Below are 19,204 nucleotides of genomic sequence, written 5' to 3' on the forward strand. Positions count from 1 at the left end.
ACAGCATGGCCTAGAGCAGCATTTTTCAAACTAAAATGTGAAAAAGAATCACCTAGTGGTCTTATTAACAGGTAGATTCTTATTCAGAAGGTCTGGGGTGGAGCTGGAGGGTCCACATTTCTACCAGGCTCCCAGATAAGATCACTGCTGGTCCTCACACTACACTTTGAGGAGGTAGGGCCTCACTGGTGTTCAGCCTGTGCATGAATGGAAAGTCAGTGTAGGAGAAATAATGAATATAATGGAGCCCTAAGACATGATAACTATCAAAATGGCGAGTACCACAAACTAGAGCAAATGGGATCATCACATTTCTATTTCAACCTTTAAAAATCAGAGTGTCTTAAATCCAAAATCCATTTTTTATAACAACTGTCCAGTTCATGTTTTTCAAAGAGGTTGACTCTTATTCACGTGTTAGACATGCTACCATATAGAGTTGAATAAAATTCTGGTTGATATATTTCAAAAAAAAAAAAAAAATCCGTAGTGTTTTGAATGTTTTTAGGAGGAAACAGGACAAGAAGAGAATACTCATTGAACATCTGGAAAGTTCCATTTATTCAAATGTTTCCTAACACCCAATGTATTCCAGCACTACTTTGAGGCCTCAACATCCAGTTTCTTTTTTCTTTTAATTTATGTAGGTTGGTTTGATTGATTCCTCATTTCTATTATTTTGGGGGACAATTATTATATAACTTGGGAAATTATTTACTTGTGAATGAATCTGCATCATTTGAAGAAAATCCATCAGCTGTGATACTAGTTAAGAAAATATTTGAACATTAGTCAGTTTAATTTTTTTCTTTCCAGTTTATTTCCAGTTAAGAGTATTCCTCCCAGCATGGCATGTTTCACAATGATAATTTCTAAAATACTTCACAGTAAAGAAAAGGCCTAGTTTTTCCAAAGTTATTCCATTTTCATAGATTCTCATATTGCCTGTTGTCACACGTATGTCTCCTCAGCATAGTTTCTGGTTAAAACTAAAATTAACCAGTTATCTAATACACATAAAGAACAAGCTGAGTCACCACATCAGTACAACATTTAAGGTTTTTTTTCTAGGTCACAGGATTTAGAACCAAGTGTACTAGTCTTCTATTGCTGCTGCAACAAATTAGCATAAATTTAGTGATTTAAACACAAATTTATTATTTTATAGTTTTGGAGGTCAGAAGTCCAAAATGGGCCTCACTGGGCTAAAATCAAGGTGTCAGCAGAGCTGTGTTCCTTCTGGAGGCTCTAGGGATAATTTATTTCCTTGCCCTTTCCAGCTTGTAGACACCTACCACATTCCTTGGCTCCTGGCCCCTTCCTCCCTCTTCAAAGCCAGCAATGTTGCACCTCTCTGGGACTGTCTTCCACCGTCACATCTTCCTCCAACTGACTCTTCTCCCCTGCCTCCCTCCACTTTTAAGAAACCCTGGGGTAACATGGATAATCTGAGCAAATCTCCCTATTTGAAGGTCAGTTGATTAGCAACTTTAATTATTTTGCCATGTAACCTAACATACTCAGGGGTTCCAGGGATTAGGATGTAGACATGCTTTGGGGGACTATTATTCTGCCTATCATGCAGAGACAGTATTCCATTTCCATTTACTTACTTGAATTTTCCTGAAGCACTTTTAGTTCTTTTACAGTTCTTCAATTCTAGGAAAAGAAGCTCTTGGAGAATAACCATAAGAGTATAAGATTACTGATAACAGTATAAGATTACTGAACATTACTAATGTTCAAATATCTTCTTAACCAGTATCACAGCTGACGAATTTTCTTCAAATGATGCAGATTCATTCACTTATGCAATAACTTTCATTTCACTTTTTACCATGAGCTCTGATTCTATTGGGACGACTCTCATACTCAAAGTAAGGTATGGAGATAGCTGGAACGGCCCTGCCACATAACCATATGATCCTGGATACGTGTCGCCTGAGATTCCTGAGCTACATTCTGGTACACTGATGCCATGGATCATGGAATCAGACTGTGGCCACCAGGATAAATGTCCTGACTCTCTGTGATCCAAGTTGGCTAGGACAAGGGCCTTCTCACTGAAGTTGTGAGAAGCTAAACCCTCTTGCAAAATTGCTCTAATGAGCTTAGAATCATTAAAAATGTCCAAAGCACTAAGTAATAAAGTTTATTCAGTTTTTTTTAACACAGAAAAATGAAAAGTTAAATGGGTAAATTATAGTAGCCTAATCTTTTCATACCAATAGTAGGGACTCACAGGCTCGTTGTTTTAACAGCTATACAATGTTTAAGCTCCAAAGACTCTAAATCTCTAATAACAAAAAGAATAACACTTTGCATGAGTGTTTCCTTGAATATATTCTAGACATATTTTCTCACAGGAACCTTCAATTAAAGATTTATTATATTTTATCAGAAGCCACAGAGATAAAAAGTTTGAATGATTGGCTGAAGGCCCTATACAAACTGAATTTAAATATGAAACAAAGTAAAAGTTTCAAATTTGAATTTATGGCCTGAATTCTGAGAGACAAAAATATGTTTGTCATGATTATTATTTAAAATAGGCAGGTCCAACCACCAAATGCTAAAATATAAAGTGTATGACAGTTTAAGCAGAGTCAGATTGGCTCTACTACAGTTTCACGTCACTCAAAGGTTATGAGAGGTACATTGTTTCTTGTGAGTCTTGTTTTACAACACACAGTAAGCAATGCCAATGTGAGTTGTCATTTCTCGCATGGGTTAACAATACCCTCAATTTCTACCCCTCTCACCTGCTAATCCCCTCCCCTGCGCCCCCAGAACTATATCTAATGCAAAGGTGCTTCTGAGAACTGTTCATAGTTTCTATGGTTCTGGTGGGGTTTCCATCCGTATTTCAGCTCAGTGCTGTTCCTTGACAACACTCAAATGGGCCAGCTCAAAGTGAGATCAGGAGAAATGGGATAAGGTAGTGATCCAAGAAAAATTTTGTTCACATAGCCAGTAAAAGAATTCTGAAAATCTATGCACATATTTTTTAAATAACATCTAAATATTTTTAACATAAGTTTGAACAGTTGAAAAGGGGACATGATTTCTAACACTCTGATACATATTTTTCATAACTTCAGGGCTGCAGGTTTCAGTCTCTGGAAGTCTGCTACATAACATAAAAGGTAGAGCCAATCCTCAATGAGGAGCCAATCAACCCAAGAAGACTTTCTGTCAAGATAAGTCTGACTTTGTTTTTCAATCAAATATGAAGATAGTTCTAGTGACAACTGTCTATCTTCTGAATCCTAAAAGGAACAGATAAATATAGCACAGAGCCTTGTCACGTGCTTGTCCCTTGGATGAACAGGGAAGAAGAAAGGATAACTGGCAGGCAACACCTGTGTTCAGAGACAGATCAGTTTCAAGAAAGAGCTGGAAGTTGAGGAACTGAAAATTGAAACCCCTGAAACACTCTATGCCCTGGTCAGTCTTGGTGCCCAGTTTGGAAAGTGCTGGGGTAAAGGACTTAAATTCTTCTCTGAAAGTATCTAACATGATACAAATTTAAAATGGTATTTCTATACAAAAACCTGCTGACTGCATATCTTTGAAGCATCCTAAGCCTTTGGAAGTATCTTAAAACAGGTGTCAAGTTCTCTTCATCAAAATGAAGGGTCAACAATTAGAGATTACAATCTTGCTTGTGTAGCCAACCTCGTGTATAACCTTGGACGGGCAGTTCTGGCGATCCAGGAATTGGTTCTACATTTTCTCTAGTCCTCAGAACTCCTCGCTTTTAATTCTCTGTCCATACTTGACCATCTTTTAGTGTATGTTTGAGCCAGTCTTTCACCCTGAAGTTCCTAGGTTCCATGTCCTTATTGGGTTTTATGCTCATGTGATATTTCTCCGGGCCTTTTAGTGCCAGAAGTGGATAAACTGTTTAAAAAAAAAAAAAATCCTCCAACTGCCAAGGCCATCATTGTGCCAATAGAGGAGCTGCTTATGCGAACTATTGCGAACTTTTACATGGGAAGATGGGCAAAGTATAAAGTCCCACTGTGAATGCGTTTTGAAAAGCTCTCTCTTCTAATGTTTCGGGGGTTGGGGGGAAGGTTGGAAGTAAATTACTGACAATGGGCAAAAACAGATGCAAAGAAGACAACTTTATTAGGCGATTTCTCTTCTTTATGAGGAGCTTTCTCTCCTTTGTTAGGAGGACAGTCCTTTAAGAGGAAGCGCCAAGTAATTCGACAATACCCAGTTTCCTTCAGCTGCTGCGACTTGATCCCACGGTGGGTGCTCTGGAAAGCACCTTGGGGGCGAACGGGGCTGAGGCCGCTCATGATCAAGGTCGTCCGATCAGTTGCTAAGTTGAGAATCTTCCCGTGTCACCTCTTAGAAGCAGGTGTGTGTTCCCCTCCAAAGAGCCCACCACCTGGCTGCGCCCCACCTCCACTCGTGTCCCAGCTACCAGGTAACGTTGGGTGCTACAGAAGGTGCTGCTGAGGGGGCAGCCTGGCTTTCAGACGCAGTCACTGGGGAAGAGGCGAGGGCCGGGGTGGATGCTGGAGCACGCGCGCAGGTGCCGGCGCACCCACAAACACACCCGGGCTCGGGGTGAGGGGAGGACGGGAGAGGGGGAGGGGGGCGGCCTTACCAGATCAATGAAAGTCAGGAATTTCCAGCTCCCTCCGTAGGTCTGGTGCGAGGGCATTTCGATGGCCTTGTAGTTGCACAAGATAGAGCAGTAGGACAGCAGGATGGCCACCCGCAGCACCTGGCAAGGGACAAGCGCCATGTTCGCGAAAGGCCTGGACGGGCTCGGCGACGAGGAGGACGGGCGGCGCAGGGTTCAGGCGGGCGCCGTGGGAACTCCGACCGCGGGCGGGGCGGGCGGGCGGGGGCCGGGGCGGGACGTGCCCCGCGGGACTGGCACGACCGCGAGCGCGCAGGTGAGCGCGCGGGCGACCTCGCGGGCGGGGCGGGGCGGGGCTGTGTGAGCGGGCACCGGCGGCTGTGAGGTGGGCGGCGTTGCGTCAGCTCTTTCGTCATCTCCGTCATTCTGCTGCTGCTTTCGCGCGCCCCGGAGACCCGGCCCGGGGCAGCCCCTCAGAGCCCCGGGAGCGGATGGGCGGCCTCCGAGGACGACCGGGGCTCGGGGAGCGCGCGCCAAGCTCCGGGGACCGCGGCCAGCGGCAGCTGCCGGGCGGAGGGGGAGCGCGGCCCAGGGTGAGCGGGCGCGGGGCCGGGCGCGGGGGCCGGGCAGCCCGCCCGGAAGGAGCGGACCCCAGTGTGGGCCAACGGTCCAGCTCGGGGACTTCCCGTGAAACGGGGCCCCCGAGTGACTTGCTTTATTTTGGACCCAACTGGAATTTTAGTGTTAGACTACTGTTAATCTCTATGAAATCCCCTTATTAATTCTATTTCAGTGGGTAGGCTGCCCTGCACTTTTCCACAGGGGGGTTATAAATATCCTATCAATATATAACAAGGCCGACTGTGAACTGTGGACAAGGGGTTTAGAAATAAAACGTTGTAAAGAAAGGAGTGTCAGATAAGTTTCTGCTGCAAGATTACATTCAGTTCAAGAGCAGATCATCCTGAGTCTGGCTGTAAAATCCGTTTGTGTAATTTAATACTAATCTTTTGAGGGTTAAACTGGTTCTGCCCTTTTCCTTATTTATTTTTTCCTACACTCCAATACCAGGGCTTAATGGAAGGAAAATAAATATAAACTGGATTCCCTCCGCCTTCCAGTAAATGTTGTCACACTGAAGTTGCTTCATTCTGTGGGCAGCATCACATTTCAGCTAACCAGATGCAGTGTCAGAGTATGAAAAGACAACATAGGTATTTCCTGTGGATCCATTTAAAACAGGTGTCCTCTGAAAATAGTCTCTGAGTCACAGAATGTGGAGTGAGGGGGCAGGGAAAGCAGAGTGCAGAGTGTTAAGAGGTAAAGTAGCAACTCCTGAATTTTTCCAACCAACCTCTTAACCAAAATAAAGAAACCCAGTAGATATTTTCTAATCGGCCTCATAATTATGCCAGTAGAAGTTAATGTCCTCCAAATCAAGATAATTCCGAGAAGATTCTACCAGCATAAAACTATTCATTATTGATGATTTCTAGTTTTATCTTCATGTAAAAGTTGGGTGCATTTAAAAAAATTGTGTGTCCATGCTACAGGTTCATAAGATTGCAAAATTAAAAAGTAGATTTACTGAAGATCTAAGTCCTCAATAAAGTTTTGAGTTCATGTGATATCCTTAAAATTTGGTATACCTTCCTACCTTACAATTTAGAAAATCATAAATAAGACTCCCTATCCCATCCTTGAAAAATATAATAATATTTGTATAAAGCCATTTAAAATTATGTTCTCTACTCAATTTCTTTTTAAGTAACTATACCATTCAAAAAGTGTTTTGAACCTATTCTAATGGTTTGCTTTTGTTATTTTGTGATTTGCTAACCATAATAAGATAATGAGTTTTGTGGGCTTTTTTTTTTTAAAAAAATGAAACATTTGCATAAATATTGACTCAAATATTTTATGAGAATGTCAGTCCACAATTTTTGGAACATCTTGATGATGATTTATGAACACATCCAGGTTGCTCTTTTTGCTTTTTAGACCATATCTAGTAATCTTAGACATGTTTCACATGTCTCTGTGAAAAAAATATTAACCTACACACAGACTGTGTTTTTCTTAGTGTAAGTATTGCAATGCAGTATTGCACTTAAAACTTCACTCTGTGGAAGGTTATCCTTTTTTATGAACTATAATACATAATCACTGATAAGTTTTACATGATTCTATATTTGAGTTAGAGAATACTATTTTTCATTGTACACTGTACAGAAGAAATATCTGCATGTCACTTTTTTAGCTTTTTCATACTGCCCCAAAATGAGTGGGGATGGAGGAAAATAGCCTTGTCCAGTTGAGTTTCATGAAAACATGTTTCCCAAGGGAAGAGTTTAAGAACTTGTTTTAGCTTCTAGTTATTATACATTAGTGTTTCTTTGATTATTGTTAATAGTTCTTAGTCTATATATGGGCTCAAGATATTCTTCCTTAAGTACTTCTAAAAACTGATACAGACTCTTCATTCTTTTTTTTTTCTTTTTTTTTGAAGCGGGAGAACATCTAACGTATTGGTGATGATAATCCCTACTAATTTTGGAAATGACAAGGACCCTCTGTCTCCCTTACATTGTATCCCAACAAGCCAACTTCATATAGCCATGGGTATTTGCTTACAAATTCAGGAGGAAGAATTGTGTTTATGCATATCCTTATAATATTCAATGTTTATGCATTTCCTTTGGTTCTGTGTTTACATTGGATAAGCATTTTCTAACAGTGTCAATGTATTTGAAAGGATTATTTTTCCCCCTTCACATTTGTCTGCACCATAGGGTAGAAGATGGGATGTGTCCCTTCGAGAGGTTTGGGCTTGGGAAGAATCCCCTCAGTATCACAGAAAAGATACCTTTGGGTTACTCATTTTTCTTCATTATAAAAGCAGCATATTTATGATATTAAAATAGGAAATTAAAAAAAATTACTCCCACTCTCACCACCCACAGAAAACACTGTTAACATTTTAGCACATACCTGCCAGTCTTTCTTACAATGTATACTTAGTTGTGACATACCGTGTAACAATTTGCATCAAGCAGATTTTTTTTGCTTTAAATTTAATAAGTATGTTACCTTATTATTTAAAACTCTTTGTAAAAATCATTTTTAATTGTTGCATAGCATGACATAATAGGAACATAATTTTGCTTAAACTTTATTTTTGGATATTTAGTTTGTTTCCAGTTTTTAATCACTATAAATACACTGTAATGTCTGCATAGTTAGTTGAGAAAGCCACTTTTTAGGGATTATTTGTAGCTCAAAACCCAGTTAAGAAACCATCCTTTTACAACCTAATGTGTGTATTTGTTCACATGTGTTTATTATGGACTGAGGTTCCAAGGAGAGCTCTTTTGCCCTAGAGGGCAGTTGGGAAGATTAAGAAGTGGGCAAAAATCACTCTTTTTCCCAATAATTGATGCTCACTACAGATATTTTTAATTGCTTTAGATATGAAACATAGTGCCAATACATTTCATTAGCCAGATTTTTTTGCTATTAACCAGGAAGGGTTGTTATTTACAGGGCAAATGAGTGGCAGCGACTAGCAGTTGTGCTGATGTTGCTGATCGCAACGGTTTTTTCAGGTTTAAAAATGGACTGAATTTGCTATAGAAAACTCTACTGGGACTTCCCTGGTGACGCAGTGGTTAAGATTCCACACTCCCAATGCAGGGGGCCCGGGTTCGACCCCTGGCCAGGGAGCTACATCCCACATGCATGCTGCAGCTAAGAGTTCACATGCCACAACTAAAGGAGCCCATGTGCCGCAACTAAGGAGCCAGCGAGCTGCAACTAAGACCGAGTGCCACCAAATGAATAAATATAAATATATATAAATATAAATATATATATAAAGAACCCTAAGTTATGAGATTTCTAAACACCAAGGATTCTACAGACAGTCACTGAAAAGCTTTAGAAAAAGTAGTGCTGAGATTTAGTGTGAGGCACTGGCTAGATCTCAGACAGATCTGAAACACCCGCTTCACTCCTGAGATCTGTCAGTAACTTTGCCAAAGCTACTTGTCCTGCCAGGAATGCTCTCGGTGTGCACATATCCAGACCCAGCACATTGGGCAAGACTCAGTGAAAGCCCACTTTGCCAGTCCGTCTTTGGGATGTAGGATGTCATCTCCCTGCTTTGAACAATCCACGTGGATGGCTTAGTGGCGACCCCAATTCTACCTGTACTCACTATTTCCTTGTCAAAAACTGCCCCCTTTGCAGTGTCTGCATTGTCTGGAAGCATCACAAGTGTGCTGTGTTAGAAGAGCCAGATGGCCTGGGGGTGCCAGTCACTTAAAGGAACCAAAATATCCCTGGAAGTGTGGCAAATTGAAGGTAATCCACTTACCAGAATTATTCTCAGGGAGGAAATATTTTCATAAACTGCTTCAGTGGATGGGTGATCGGTGAGAGAGCCCTCCTAACGCGCTCTAGAATAATAGTGAATCATCGCTAAATTTCTTCTCCCCAGTGGGTGTCAGGGTAATTGCAGAGCTTTTGTTTTGCTGAGTAGACCATATACAGGAGTTTGGGAGTAGAATTCACTTGCTCAGGGTAGTAGAGAAGAGGCAAACCCCTACCACCAGGGGTCTTGTTTCCCAACAGCCTTCAGCCTTTAGTCTAAATAAATGTTCAACAGATAGTTTAAAGATATTTCAGAAGTCTTAAATCCAAATCCTCCAGAGACCAGGCATGTATATAGTTCAGTCAAGCTAGATGTAAGATAACAGTGTAAAATTGGATCTTTGAAAAACTGGAGCAAATGCCCTATGTAGACTCATTGTAGTTCAAATTTTTTAAAATTGTGTCAGCCAAAACAACAACAATGAGAACACCACCACCATACCTGTATGCTGGAGTCAGCTAGCAGGCTGCAGGGTGGGACTTTGGAAGAGTGCCATGTTAACATCCTACCCAGGGTGTCCAAAAAACCCTCTCAAGCCTACTGGACTCTGCACACAGAAGAAGATAACAGACCCAAAAGGACGTTTGGAGCGTGCAGTGATGTGTCTGGGCCAAGCCACGATTCTGTGTAAAGTCGAAATCTGCTGAAAGGACTTCTGAGAAGTATTCCATTAGTACATCCCTCCCTATAGCCCTATCCCCATCCTTATTTTTCCTGTTTCACTGCGTACAGGATGACTGGAGCTTCAGTAGTCACCTTGTAAGCACGAAGAAAAGAATCAGAGGATCCCAGAGGGCTTTGCCCTAACATCTATAACCTCCTGAACCCATGCCAGCAGTGGCCTCCTTCCAGGCTTCTTGTGATGTGAGAATAACCCCCTATTTGTTGAAAGCAATGTAGTAGGGTGTTCTGTTACATGCAGCTAAATGATGATACCAGGAGATACTTGGGGTGATTTCCTGGCAGGCTTCAAAAAAGTGCTGAGTCATAAGATAGTGGGAGAGTACTAAGGAAACCAGGGTTCAAGTGTATCTATTTTTTATTTAATAAACACCCATATAGCACCTACTGTGGGCGAGGCTCTGATCTAAGCACTTTACAAATATTAGCTCTTCTTATCCTCACTGAGAATGGTTACTATTATTATCTGCATCTTACATAAAAGGAAATGGAGACAGAGAGAATATTAGGTAAACTGCCCCAAAAGTCACACAGCCAGCAAAGGGCAGAGCTGGGATATGAAATCATGTATTTGGGGTTTTAATCATAACACCACGCTGCGGATACTGCCAGTCAGTGCATCACCCCAGGTTTAATTTCCCTTCTGTTACTGAGGAGCCATGTGCTCTGGGTTGTGTTTTCTCATCTGTTACAGTTCCCACCACCCCTCATAGGCAGCTGCCTGCTCCACCCACACTAATATCTGACAGAAATGTATCATATGAGGCAGAAACAACATCTGTATCTCAGCATCTTTGTGGACATCATTGTCTGATTTATAAGGATGAGAAAATTTTAGATACGAATTCCCCAAGCCACAAATCACTTTATAATAATTTTCATAAAACTTCCATGATTGACAATCTTTTAGTTATCATTAGACCATGTCATTTAGCTTCACAGCACCTGAAGTTATCTTTTAAAAACTTGAGCTATTTTCTTTAAATGAATGCTTCACCAATATCTACTTACACTCCATTTCACCATTGTCCCTTTCACATAAGCTACAATTTCATCACCAGATTCATTCAATAATAATATGGTTTCATTTATTTTCCAGAATTGCATAATGATGTTCCTTTACAGTTTGCTTAAGCTGATGAATTATTTTTTTCAACATACTCTTTTCTTCTACCTTCAGAAGTATTGGAAAATATATACTATGGAGAACAATATGGAGATTCCTCAAAAAATTAAAAATAGAACTACCATATGATCCAGCAACTCCACTCCTGAATATTTATCCAAAAACAACCAAAAACACTAATTACAAAGATATATGCACCTCTGTGTTCATTGCAGCATTATTTACAATATTCAGGATATGGAAGCAACCTAAGTATCCATCAACAGATGAGTGGATAAAGAAGATGTGATCTATCTATCTATCTATCTATATCTATCTATATCTCTATCTATCTATATACATATGGAATACTACTCAGGCATAAAAAAGAATGAAATCTTGCCATTTGTGACAACATGGATGGACCTAGAGATTATCATACTAAGTGAAGTAAGTCAAACAGAGAAAAAAAAATCATGATATTACTTATATGTGGAATCTAAAGAAAAAAATAAATCAAATGAACAAGTATAACAAAACAGAAACAGAGTTATAGATACAGTGAACAAACAGATGGTTGCCAGAGGGAAGTGGGGGGAGGGAAGAAATAGGTGAGATATATTAAGAGGTACAAACTTCCAATTACAAAATAAATTAGTCACAGGTGTGAAGTGTACAGTGTGGGAAATATAGTCAATAACTATATAATATCATAACTAGACTTACTATGGTGATCAGTTTGAAATGTATAGAAATATTGAATCACTATGTTGTGTAATAGGAACTAGCATAGTGTTGTAGGTCAATTATACTTCAAAAACAAAGAAACAAACTCACTCATAGAAAAAGAGATCAGATTTGTGGTTACCAGAGGTGGGGAGTGGGAGAGGGGAAATTGGATGAAGGTGGTCAAAAAGTAGAAACTTCCAGTAATAAGATGGATAAGCACTGAGGATGTGATGTACAACATGATAAATATAATTAACACTGCTGTATGTTATATATGAAAGTTGTGAAAAGAGTAAACCCTAAGTTCAGAAGAAAAAAATTTTTTTCTAATTCTTTAATTTGGTATGTATATGATATGATGGATGCTCACTAAACTTGTGATAATCATTTTGTGATGCATGTAAATCAAATAATTATACTGTACACCTTAAACTTATACAGTGCTGTATGCCAATTATATCTCAGTAAAACTGGAAGAAAATATATATATATATATATTGGCAGCCAGATATCTTTATATTGACAGTGAGAATGATAGAATCTTCTCTTTGGATGAAAAGTTAGAGATCAACTAGTCTAAGCCTCTCATTTTATAGATGATGGAACTGAGGCTGAGGAGAGTTAAATGACTTTTTTAGTGTATTTTTTCTTTTCTTTTTATTTTGTTTAAATTAATAGATTTTATTTTTTAGAGCAGTTTCATGTTTATAGAAAAATGGAGCAGAAAGTATAGAGTTCTCATATATTCCCTCTCTCCATGCCACACACAGTTTCCCCTATTATTAAAATATTGCATTAGTGTGGTATTTTTGTTACAATTGATCATTATTACTAATAAAAGTCCATAGTTATATCAGGGATCACTTTTTGTGTTGTCCAGTTCTGTGGGTTTGACAAATGTATGATGTCATGTATCCAGTGTTGGAAATATGTAAATTTAATGTTAATAGATGCTAAAAGTTCATCTCCTAAATCTCAACATTACTTCTGATTAAAATTCTTAGTGAGCTATGAAAGAAACAAGCTTTCTTAACTTGATAAGGAGTATTTTTCAGAAATCCAGAGCAAATATAATACTTAATAATTAAATATCAAAAATAATTACATTGAAGTCATAAATTTAAGAAATCTTTCTGCTAATACCAGTATCAGTCAACAATATTCTGGACCTTCTAACCTGTGAAGGAATATAAGGAAAAGAAATAAAGTATACATATTGCGAGAAAATGTACTATCACTTAACAACAATTATATAACATCCTTGGAGCAAGACCAAGAAAATTATTTGATGTATTAATAGCAACAGAAAGTAAGTACAGGGAAACAGTCAATTCAAGAATAATATACCAAAAATCAATAACAAGTTAAAAAATGAAACAGGAGAGAAGACTCATTAACAACACTAATAAACATACTTAGAAATAAATCCAACAAGAAAGATGTAAGCCTTTGATGAAATACAAAAAGCAAAATAAAGAATAAACATAACCATATCGGGGAAAGAGTATAAAGTGATAAATTATAATAAAGTTATTGCAACTACAATTGAAAACTAAATGTAGCATTTTCAGAACCTTGAAAAATTATTTTTAAATTTCACTTGGAAAAGAATAAATAAGTTAGAACAGCCAAGAAAAATATACAAAGGATTAATGAAATCTAGACTTGTAGTTTATTAGAACATATTACAAAAATAATAAATGTCCCAGAAGAAAATAATTTTTATGCAACGAATACCTTGCTAAATAACAGCATGATAGAAACCATAAAGAAAAAGATGAACAGAAATGACTGTATAAACAAAGATAAAAGACAAATGACAAAGGAGGGAAATTTAACTGTCAAATCTGAGATAAAGGAAAACACTACTATGTAAAATACCCAAAAAATATGAACATAAAATTCATAAAAGAATTCAGATGATCATGAAACATTTTTTAAAAAGATACTTCTGAAAGCAAATTTCACTTCGACTGGTGAAGAATAAAAAGGATTAAAATTTAAAGTATTAGGTATGACCATAAGAAGATAAGTGTTTTCATACATTCTTGGTGGAAAAGTATAAATTGAAATAATATTTCATCTTAGTAATTTCTAGGAATTTACCCTACAGAAATATTGTCCCAAGTAATCAGAGGTATATATATAATGCTGTTACCTTCAGCAAAAACATAAACGCAATCCAAAGGTACGTGACTGAGGGACTGGTTAAATAAATTATGATAACTCCATATCACAGAGAGTGGAATACTACACAGCTATTAAAAAGAGTGGGATGATGCTGTGTATTGATATAGAAAGATGGCCAATGTGTACTGTTAATGTAAAAAGCTAGTGCAAATCACACACACACAAACACTATCGTGTATTATTTGGTAGTATGTTTACATACATGTTTGCATAAACAGTTAAAAAGCTGGAAGGATATATACTATGTGTGATTAGTGGTTTTCTCTAAGGGATAAGGTGGAGATTCTAGCTATTTTCTTCCTTTTAAATGATTTGTTTCAATGATGCTTATGTTATTTGTAATTAGAAAATCTAAAACAGAAAAACATGAAAATTAAGAAATATATGGTACAAATGGGAACTCAAAGCTAAATTTGTGCTTTAGCTCTAACTTTAAATACTTAAAGGGAAGAAATTTTGAAAGAAAATTACTTAGGCTAGTCCTAAATCTCTGGAATCAGATTTTGCAGAAATGTTTACCTTGCTCTTCCCCTGGTTTTTCTGGATATTACCTGCTGCACTGATTGATGGAGAGTCCAAAGGGGTTTGCCTATGATCAGGATGCCAGTGTGTGGCGCCAGAGAGTCACCTAGCCCTAACCAAACTCAAGTGTTAGAGCAGGGTAGGATCCCCCGTCAACAAAACCAGAAACCCATGCCTGCCAAACCAATAATCTGACCTATAGAGCCATTTAAAAAAATCTCTGAATACTCTTCCATTGGTCCATGCACCACCACTGAAAGACAAGTAAGATGACAGCAGTTGCTATATCAGGTAAAACCACCTGAGGCAGCTGCTAGTTTGGGCAAAAGAATTGCCCTCAGGACATGAAAACATCTTTCATGAAGCAGGACATTGACTTGTAGGGAATAAAAAGAATATTAGAAATTAACTTGGGTAGTTCTTCTGGAACACAGACCATTTGTGATAAAAGCAGAAATTCCCTCAGAGAAAATTGCAGCAAAATAGAGAACAGCCCAGAATATACAAATGAGCATGCCTCTTTGAACAAGTAACTGTATATCTTTACAGCATCACCTTCACGGCTAACAAATTTCATCTCCTTTACAGCTGTATAACTGTAAAGACAATTTGAAAAACAACACCACTCTTTACACTATTAAAATTTTAGCCCATACATATACTTGTAAAAAAAGGTTTAGATGAGAAGGAAATCCATACGGTAGTAAATTAATTTTATAAATTATTAACTAGCTGACACTTTCATCTAAGTAAGAGAATCATGAGTTTTTCTCAGCATTTTTAGGGAGATAATAAAGTTAGGCTGTAAAAGGATTCACAACATCCTGCTGAACAATAGATGATAAAGTCCAGGCAAATAGTTATTGGCACAAACTTGTTTTTCTCCTTATAGGAAGGGAAATTTCAAGAGTAACTCTGCAAACAGAGTAATTTTTATATAGAGAGTGAAGATAATACTGTGCAGTAAAATGTGCATTTGACTGGGAGGTAGACCACTGGGTTCAGGCCCAGTTCTGTTATTTATTAATCCGTGGAATTACATAGCTCATCTTGGGCAACCTCTCCAAACCCTAAACCTCAAGTTCTTTATCAAAAGATGGGATTGAACTAGAGGTTTATAGTTATCAAACATAATTGCAGATTTTAAGAGAATCTTCATGGTATATATATTCCAGGTTATTAATCCACAGGGAGTTGCTAAATAATGTTAGAATGTGGAGGAATCCAAAGAAGACTTATCTAAGTAAGGACTTCAAACCTATTAAAATGAAAAATAGAGAAAATGGGAATGAGGAAAAGAAGGAACAGAAGGAGGCAGAGGAGGAAAGAAGGAAGTAAATTAAATTTAGAATGATTTCAAGTTTTAATCTAATCCTTAGTGTCAAAAGTTGATTCTGTTTTTCAATAATACTGTTCTTAAAATGTGCTTTTTCCAAATTAACAAAAGTATGTTTTCAAATGAGTTATTACATTTGAAGTCATAGTATATGTTTGTTCTTGATACAGTACAGAGAGTAGTACATAGGCAAATGGGCCAGTTTTTGTACATGAACTACACAAAATATATGTATAAATGTCATATTACTGGGAAGACATTTTGAGTTGTATAATAACAAAAACACCCAGATCAAATAAATTAGAAATGCTGTTTTCTCATTAAACAGGAAAAATGTGTACAAGAAAAAGAGAAAAAAGAAGAGGAAGATGATGAGAAGCTTGATTTTTTTAAACTAAACTTTTATTTTTGAATTGTTTCAGATTTAAAGAAGAGTCATAGATATACAAAAGATTGCTAGATTCCCTGGACCCAGTTTCTCTTACTGTTAACACTGTACATTTTATGACACATTTGTAACTAATAATATACAATTGATACATTATAATTAACTAAAGTCCATACATTATTCAGATAGCTATGATATTTTTTTGTCCCAGGATCCCATTCAGGATGTCATGTTACCTTTAGTTGTCACGTCTCCAGATTTGAGCTTCCTGTAATTCCAAGTTCCCCACAGCTGCGCCTCCTGCCTTCCCATTTTCTAGAGCAATTCCAGCCCTGAGTCAACGATATTTAATCTGCTCTGGTCCAGCAGAAAGAAGCCTTCACCTAAAATCCCATCATCATCAAACTGACCCCATACTAAAGGTTCCTGCTGAGCTACCAGATCAGTCCTGAAGCTTTCCATGGTGCTCTGTTCCGGCAACTGATTTGCTGAGGCCAAGACCCCTTTGCTTTTTATTTGATCTAGTATGAAGTGTCTTCAGCTGAACTTTTACTTCTGCATACATGCCCTACTCACAACCTCCCTTTGGTGCCATGTTCTTAAAAGGTGGTCTTGTACCCAAACCGACTCTTGCTATGTGTCTCTGATTCTAAAGTTGGGCTGCTGCTTTAATCCAGTTCAAGACCTTTCTTAAATGACCTATCTCGATACTCAGAAAATGAGGAGCTTGTTTTATTCCAGGCAAATCCTCTGCCAGATATCGGAATCTTGTTCCTGAAATCAAGTCCATCTGTGGACACCTGGATCTCCTGCAGCTGGGACCCACACATTCATTGAGACACTGGCATCGTGTCATGGATCTCCACTGTCAATCCTGGCGTCTAACACAGGAGCCAAGGACTCCCTAGATGAAGGTAATGATTTCCAGCGTCCCCCATGTACTCAATTTTCTCTGAGTAAATGCCCATGAGCTTGAACCCAGGCTATAAGCCTTAGGATGCAGGTCAGCTTTCCCACTGGACAGAATGGGCCCTTCTGTGAGGCCTGGCTCCTCCCTGCCTGCCCTGTCCCACTGTGAGCCATTGGTCACACTGTCCAAATGAAATTCTCTTTTAACTGAACAACTAAGCAAAAAAGAGGAAACTCAGTTTTTGAATGAAAAAAAATGAGGAAGATTTGGGGCTGACTTTATCTAAATATGTGTTAAATTCTATACTACATTTTGTGATTTTTACTAACCAAAATTATAATAGTGATTGTCTTTAACAGAGATCTTTCCTTATTTAACACTACACAAGTCATGATTGGTAAATTTGACCAAGGTAAACTATTTGCTTTAGTTCTTTTATTGGACATAAAATGGATATAATAAAAATTTGAAAATCAAATAAAAATATCTGGAAACACCAAAACCACTGGTTATGTAAATTGAAAATTCTACTCATTTTTAGGATCCTTTTTCTAGCAAGTATGTTTATTTGAAAAATCTGAATAAGTACTTTTTTCACCTAATTTCCAAAATCAGATTCAGCAGCTAACATAAACCATAATTCCTTGAACAATTTCATAGAATAGGCTGTGTCAATAAACACAATCTAGAAGGTATTTTTCCTTATATTCCATTCATTTTAATTTATAATTAATGTCTATTATTATTCAATAAAGTTATTCTCTATTTGTAATTATTGGCACCTTTGTATTTAAGTGCTTCTGCAGTCTAGACAGGATACACTTATCTGTATGATAAATAATAGATAAATGATTAGTATGCAATTTGCTGTTAATGTGATTGATGGATTCCCCATTACACTACTTCTCTGTTCTTATTTTAGCTCTGATGCCAGTGGCCTCTGTCACTGTATGATGCCTATAATGTGGGGCTCCTCATGTTTCTTAAATCTGTTCTTCTTGTTTTGTCATTTCACAAAAATGGTGTTAAAAATGGAATGGTACAAAATGGAGCTTCAAATCAGGGTGTATTTTGATCAATTGCTACTTTGCTATATAAAATTTATTTTTCAGAGGCAGAATCTTGGGGGTATTTAGTGGGAGATGTGCAGGAAGAGAAACTACAACAGAAGTGCCTTTTTATGGCTGGGTTTACTGAGGTGATGCAGAATGAGAGAGCGGACCTTCTCCTTCCTCCTGTGCAAGTTCACAGGGCTTGTAAAGGGTGACCAGAAGGCTGAGGCTGGGAACTTCAGGTGGACCTCAGGAAGTTTGAAAAGGCCTCTGTCAGCAAGCAAATATCCATGTATCACCCTTACTCATATTAAAATTAGAAGAAACTTAATGTATGTTTGGAAACACCCTTGCTTTATTTCTATCAAGAAAAGGACACAAAGAATAGGGTTAGAATACATAAATAATGAATATATAAATAATGAGAACAAGATTAAAATTGGAGAAAATATGTTCATGATTACAAGATGTAAAGTACTAAACAAACCCAGTGTCCAGATCCTAGTTTCTAATTCTATTCTCCAGAAAAAGGAACCAGGCTTTCTGGAGAAATGACTGATTCTAGGCCTGGAACAGGCAATACACAAGATAAGGCTGAAGCATTTTGTAGTGTCATAAAGTAGGGAAGTGTTCAACAACAACAACAAAACCAAAGATGGAAGGATGCCAAAGGGAAACAGGAGCCAACAGAAAGAGCTCCCAGTGGCCAAAGCTGGAACCATTTGAGCAAGAAAAGATATAATGTAGTACTGAATTATAACCCAAAGTATTTAACAAATATCCATGAGTTTTTTACTGGTGTAAATAAATGAATGAATAAATAACTGAACATGCAGAAGAATTCCAAACAGTTTAGATAGATACTGCCTTCTCAAGGAGGTGGAGAATAACGTCCACCCCTTAAGTGTGGGCTACTCATAGTGGCACCCTTCCAAAGAGTAGAGTATGGAAAGAGGGGGAAAGAGTGACCCCACAGTGGAGAAGGCTTAAGGACACTACCTCAGCCAAGAGATCAAACTTAACATTATTAGTGATAAGTCATGTTGATAGCATGTACCTTTGATATGAGGTGATAAAAATAATACTCCACCTCTTTGTTCTTCCTCTCCCAAATTCATAACCCCTGTCTAGTCATGAGGAAAATATCATAAAAGTACAATCTGAGGGATATTTTACAAAGTACTTGACCAGTATTCCTCAAAACTGTTAAGACCTTGAAAAACAAGGCAAGTCTGAGAAAGTGCCACAGTGTGGAG

The 19,204-nt window shown here is 38.0% G+C and overlaps 1 protein-coding gene and 1 long non-coding RNA gene across 2 annotated transcripts in view; one reads left to right on the forward strand and one right to left on the reverse strand.

Annotated features, from left to right (window-relative positions):
• The window catches only part of AIG1 (androgen induced 1), a 238,728-nt gene extending 232,975 nt beyond the window's left edge, over positions 1 to 5,753 (reverse strand). The window contains exons 1-3 of the mRNA XM_060114523.1: positions 5,662 to 5,753; positions 4,976 to 5,333; positions 4,625 to 4,744 (exon numbers count right to left, since the gene is read on the reverse strand). Coding sequence (XP_059970506.1) covers positions 4,625 to 4,744; positions 4,976 to 5,333; positions 5,662 to 5,753 — 570 coding nt within the window. The remainder of the gene's footprint in view (positions 1 to 4,624; positions 4,745 to 4,975; positions 5,334 to 5,661) is intronic.
• Positions 5,754 to 8,880: 3,127 nt separating this feature from the next.
• LOC132499975 (uncharacterized) lies at positions 8,881 to 18,211 on the forward strand. Its single transcript, XR_009533950.1, has 3 exons — positions 8,881 to 8,965; positions 16,728 to 16,900; positions 18,009 to 18,211. It is a non-coding gene; the product is annotated as an uncharacterized LOC132499975 (long non-coding RNA).
• The last annotated feature ends 993 nt before the right edge of the window (positions 18,212 to 19,204 follow it).

Source organism: Mesoplodon densirostris, chromosome 12 (assembly GCF_025265405.1).
Source record: "Mesoplodon densirostris isolate mMesDen1 chromosome 12, mMesDen1 primary haplotype, whole genome shotgun sequence".
Taxonomy (NCBI): Eukaryota; Metazoa; Chordata; class Mammalia; order Artiodactyla; family Ziphiidae; genus Mesoplodon; species Mesoplodon densirostris.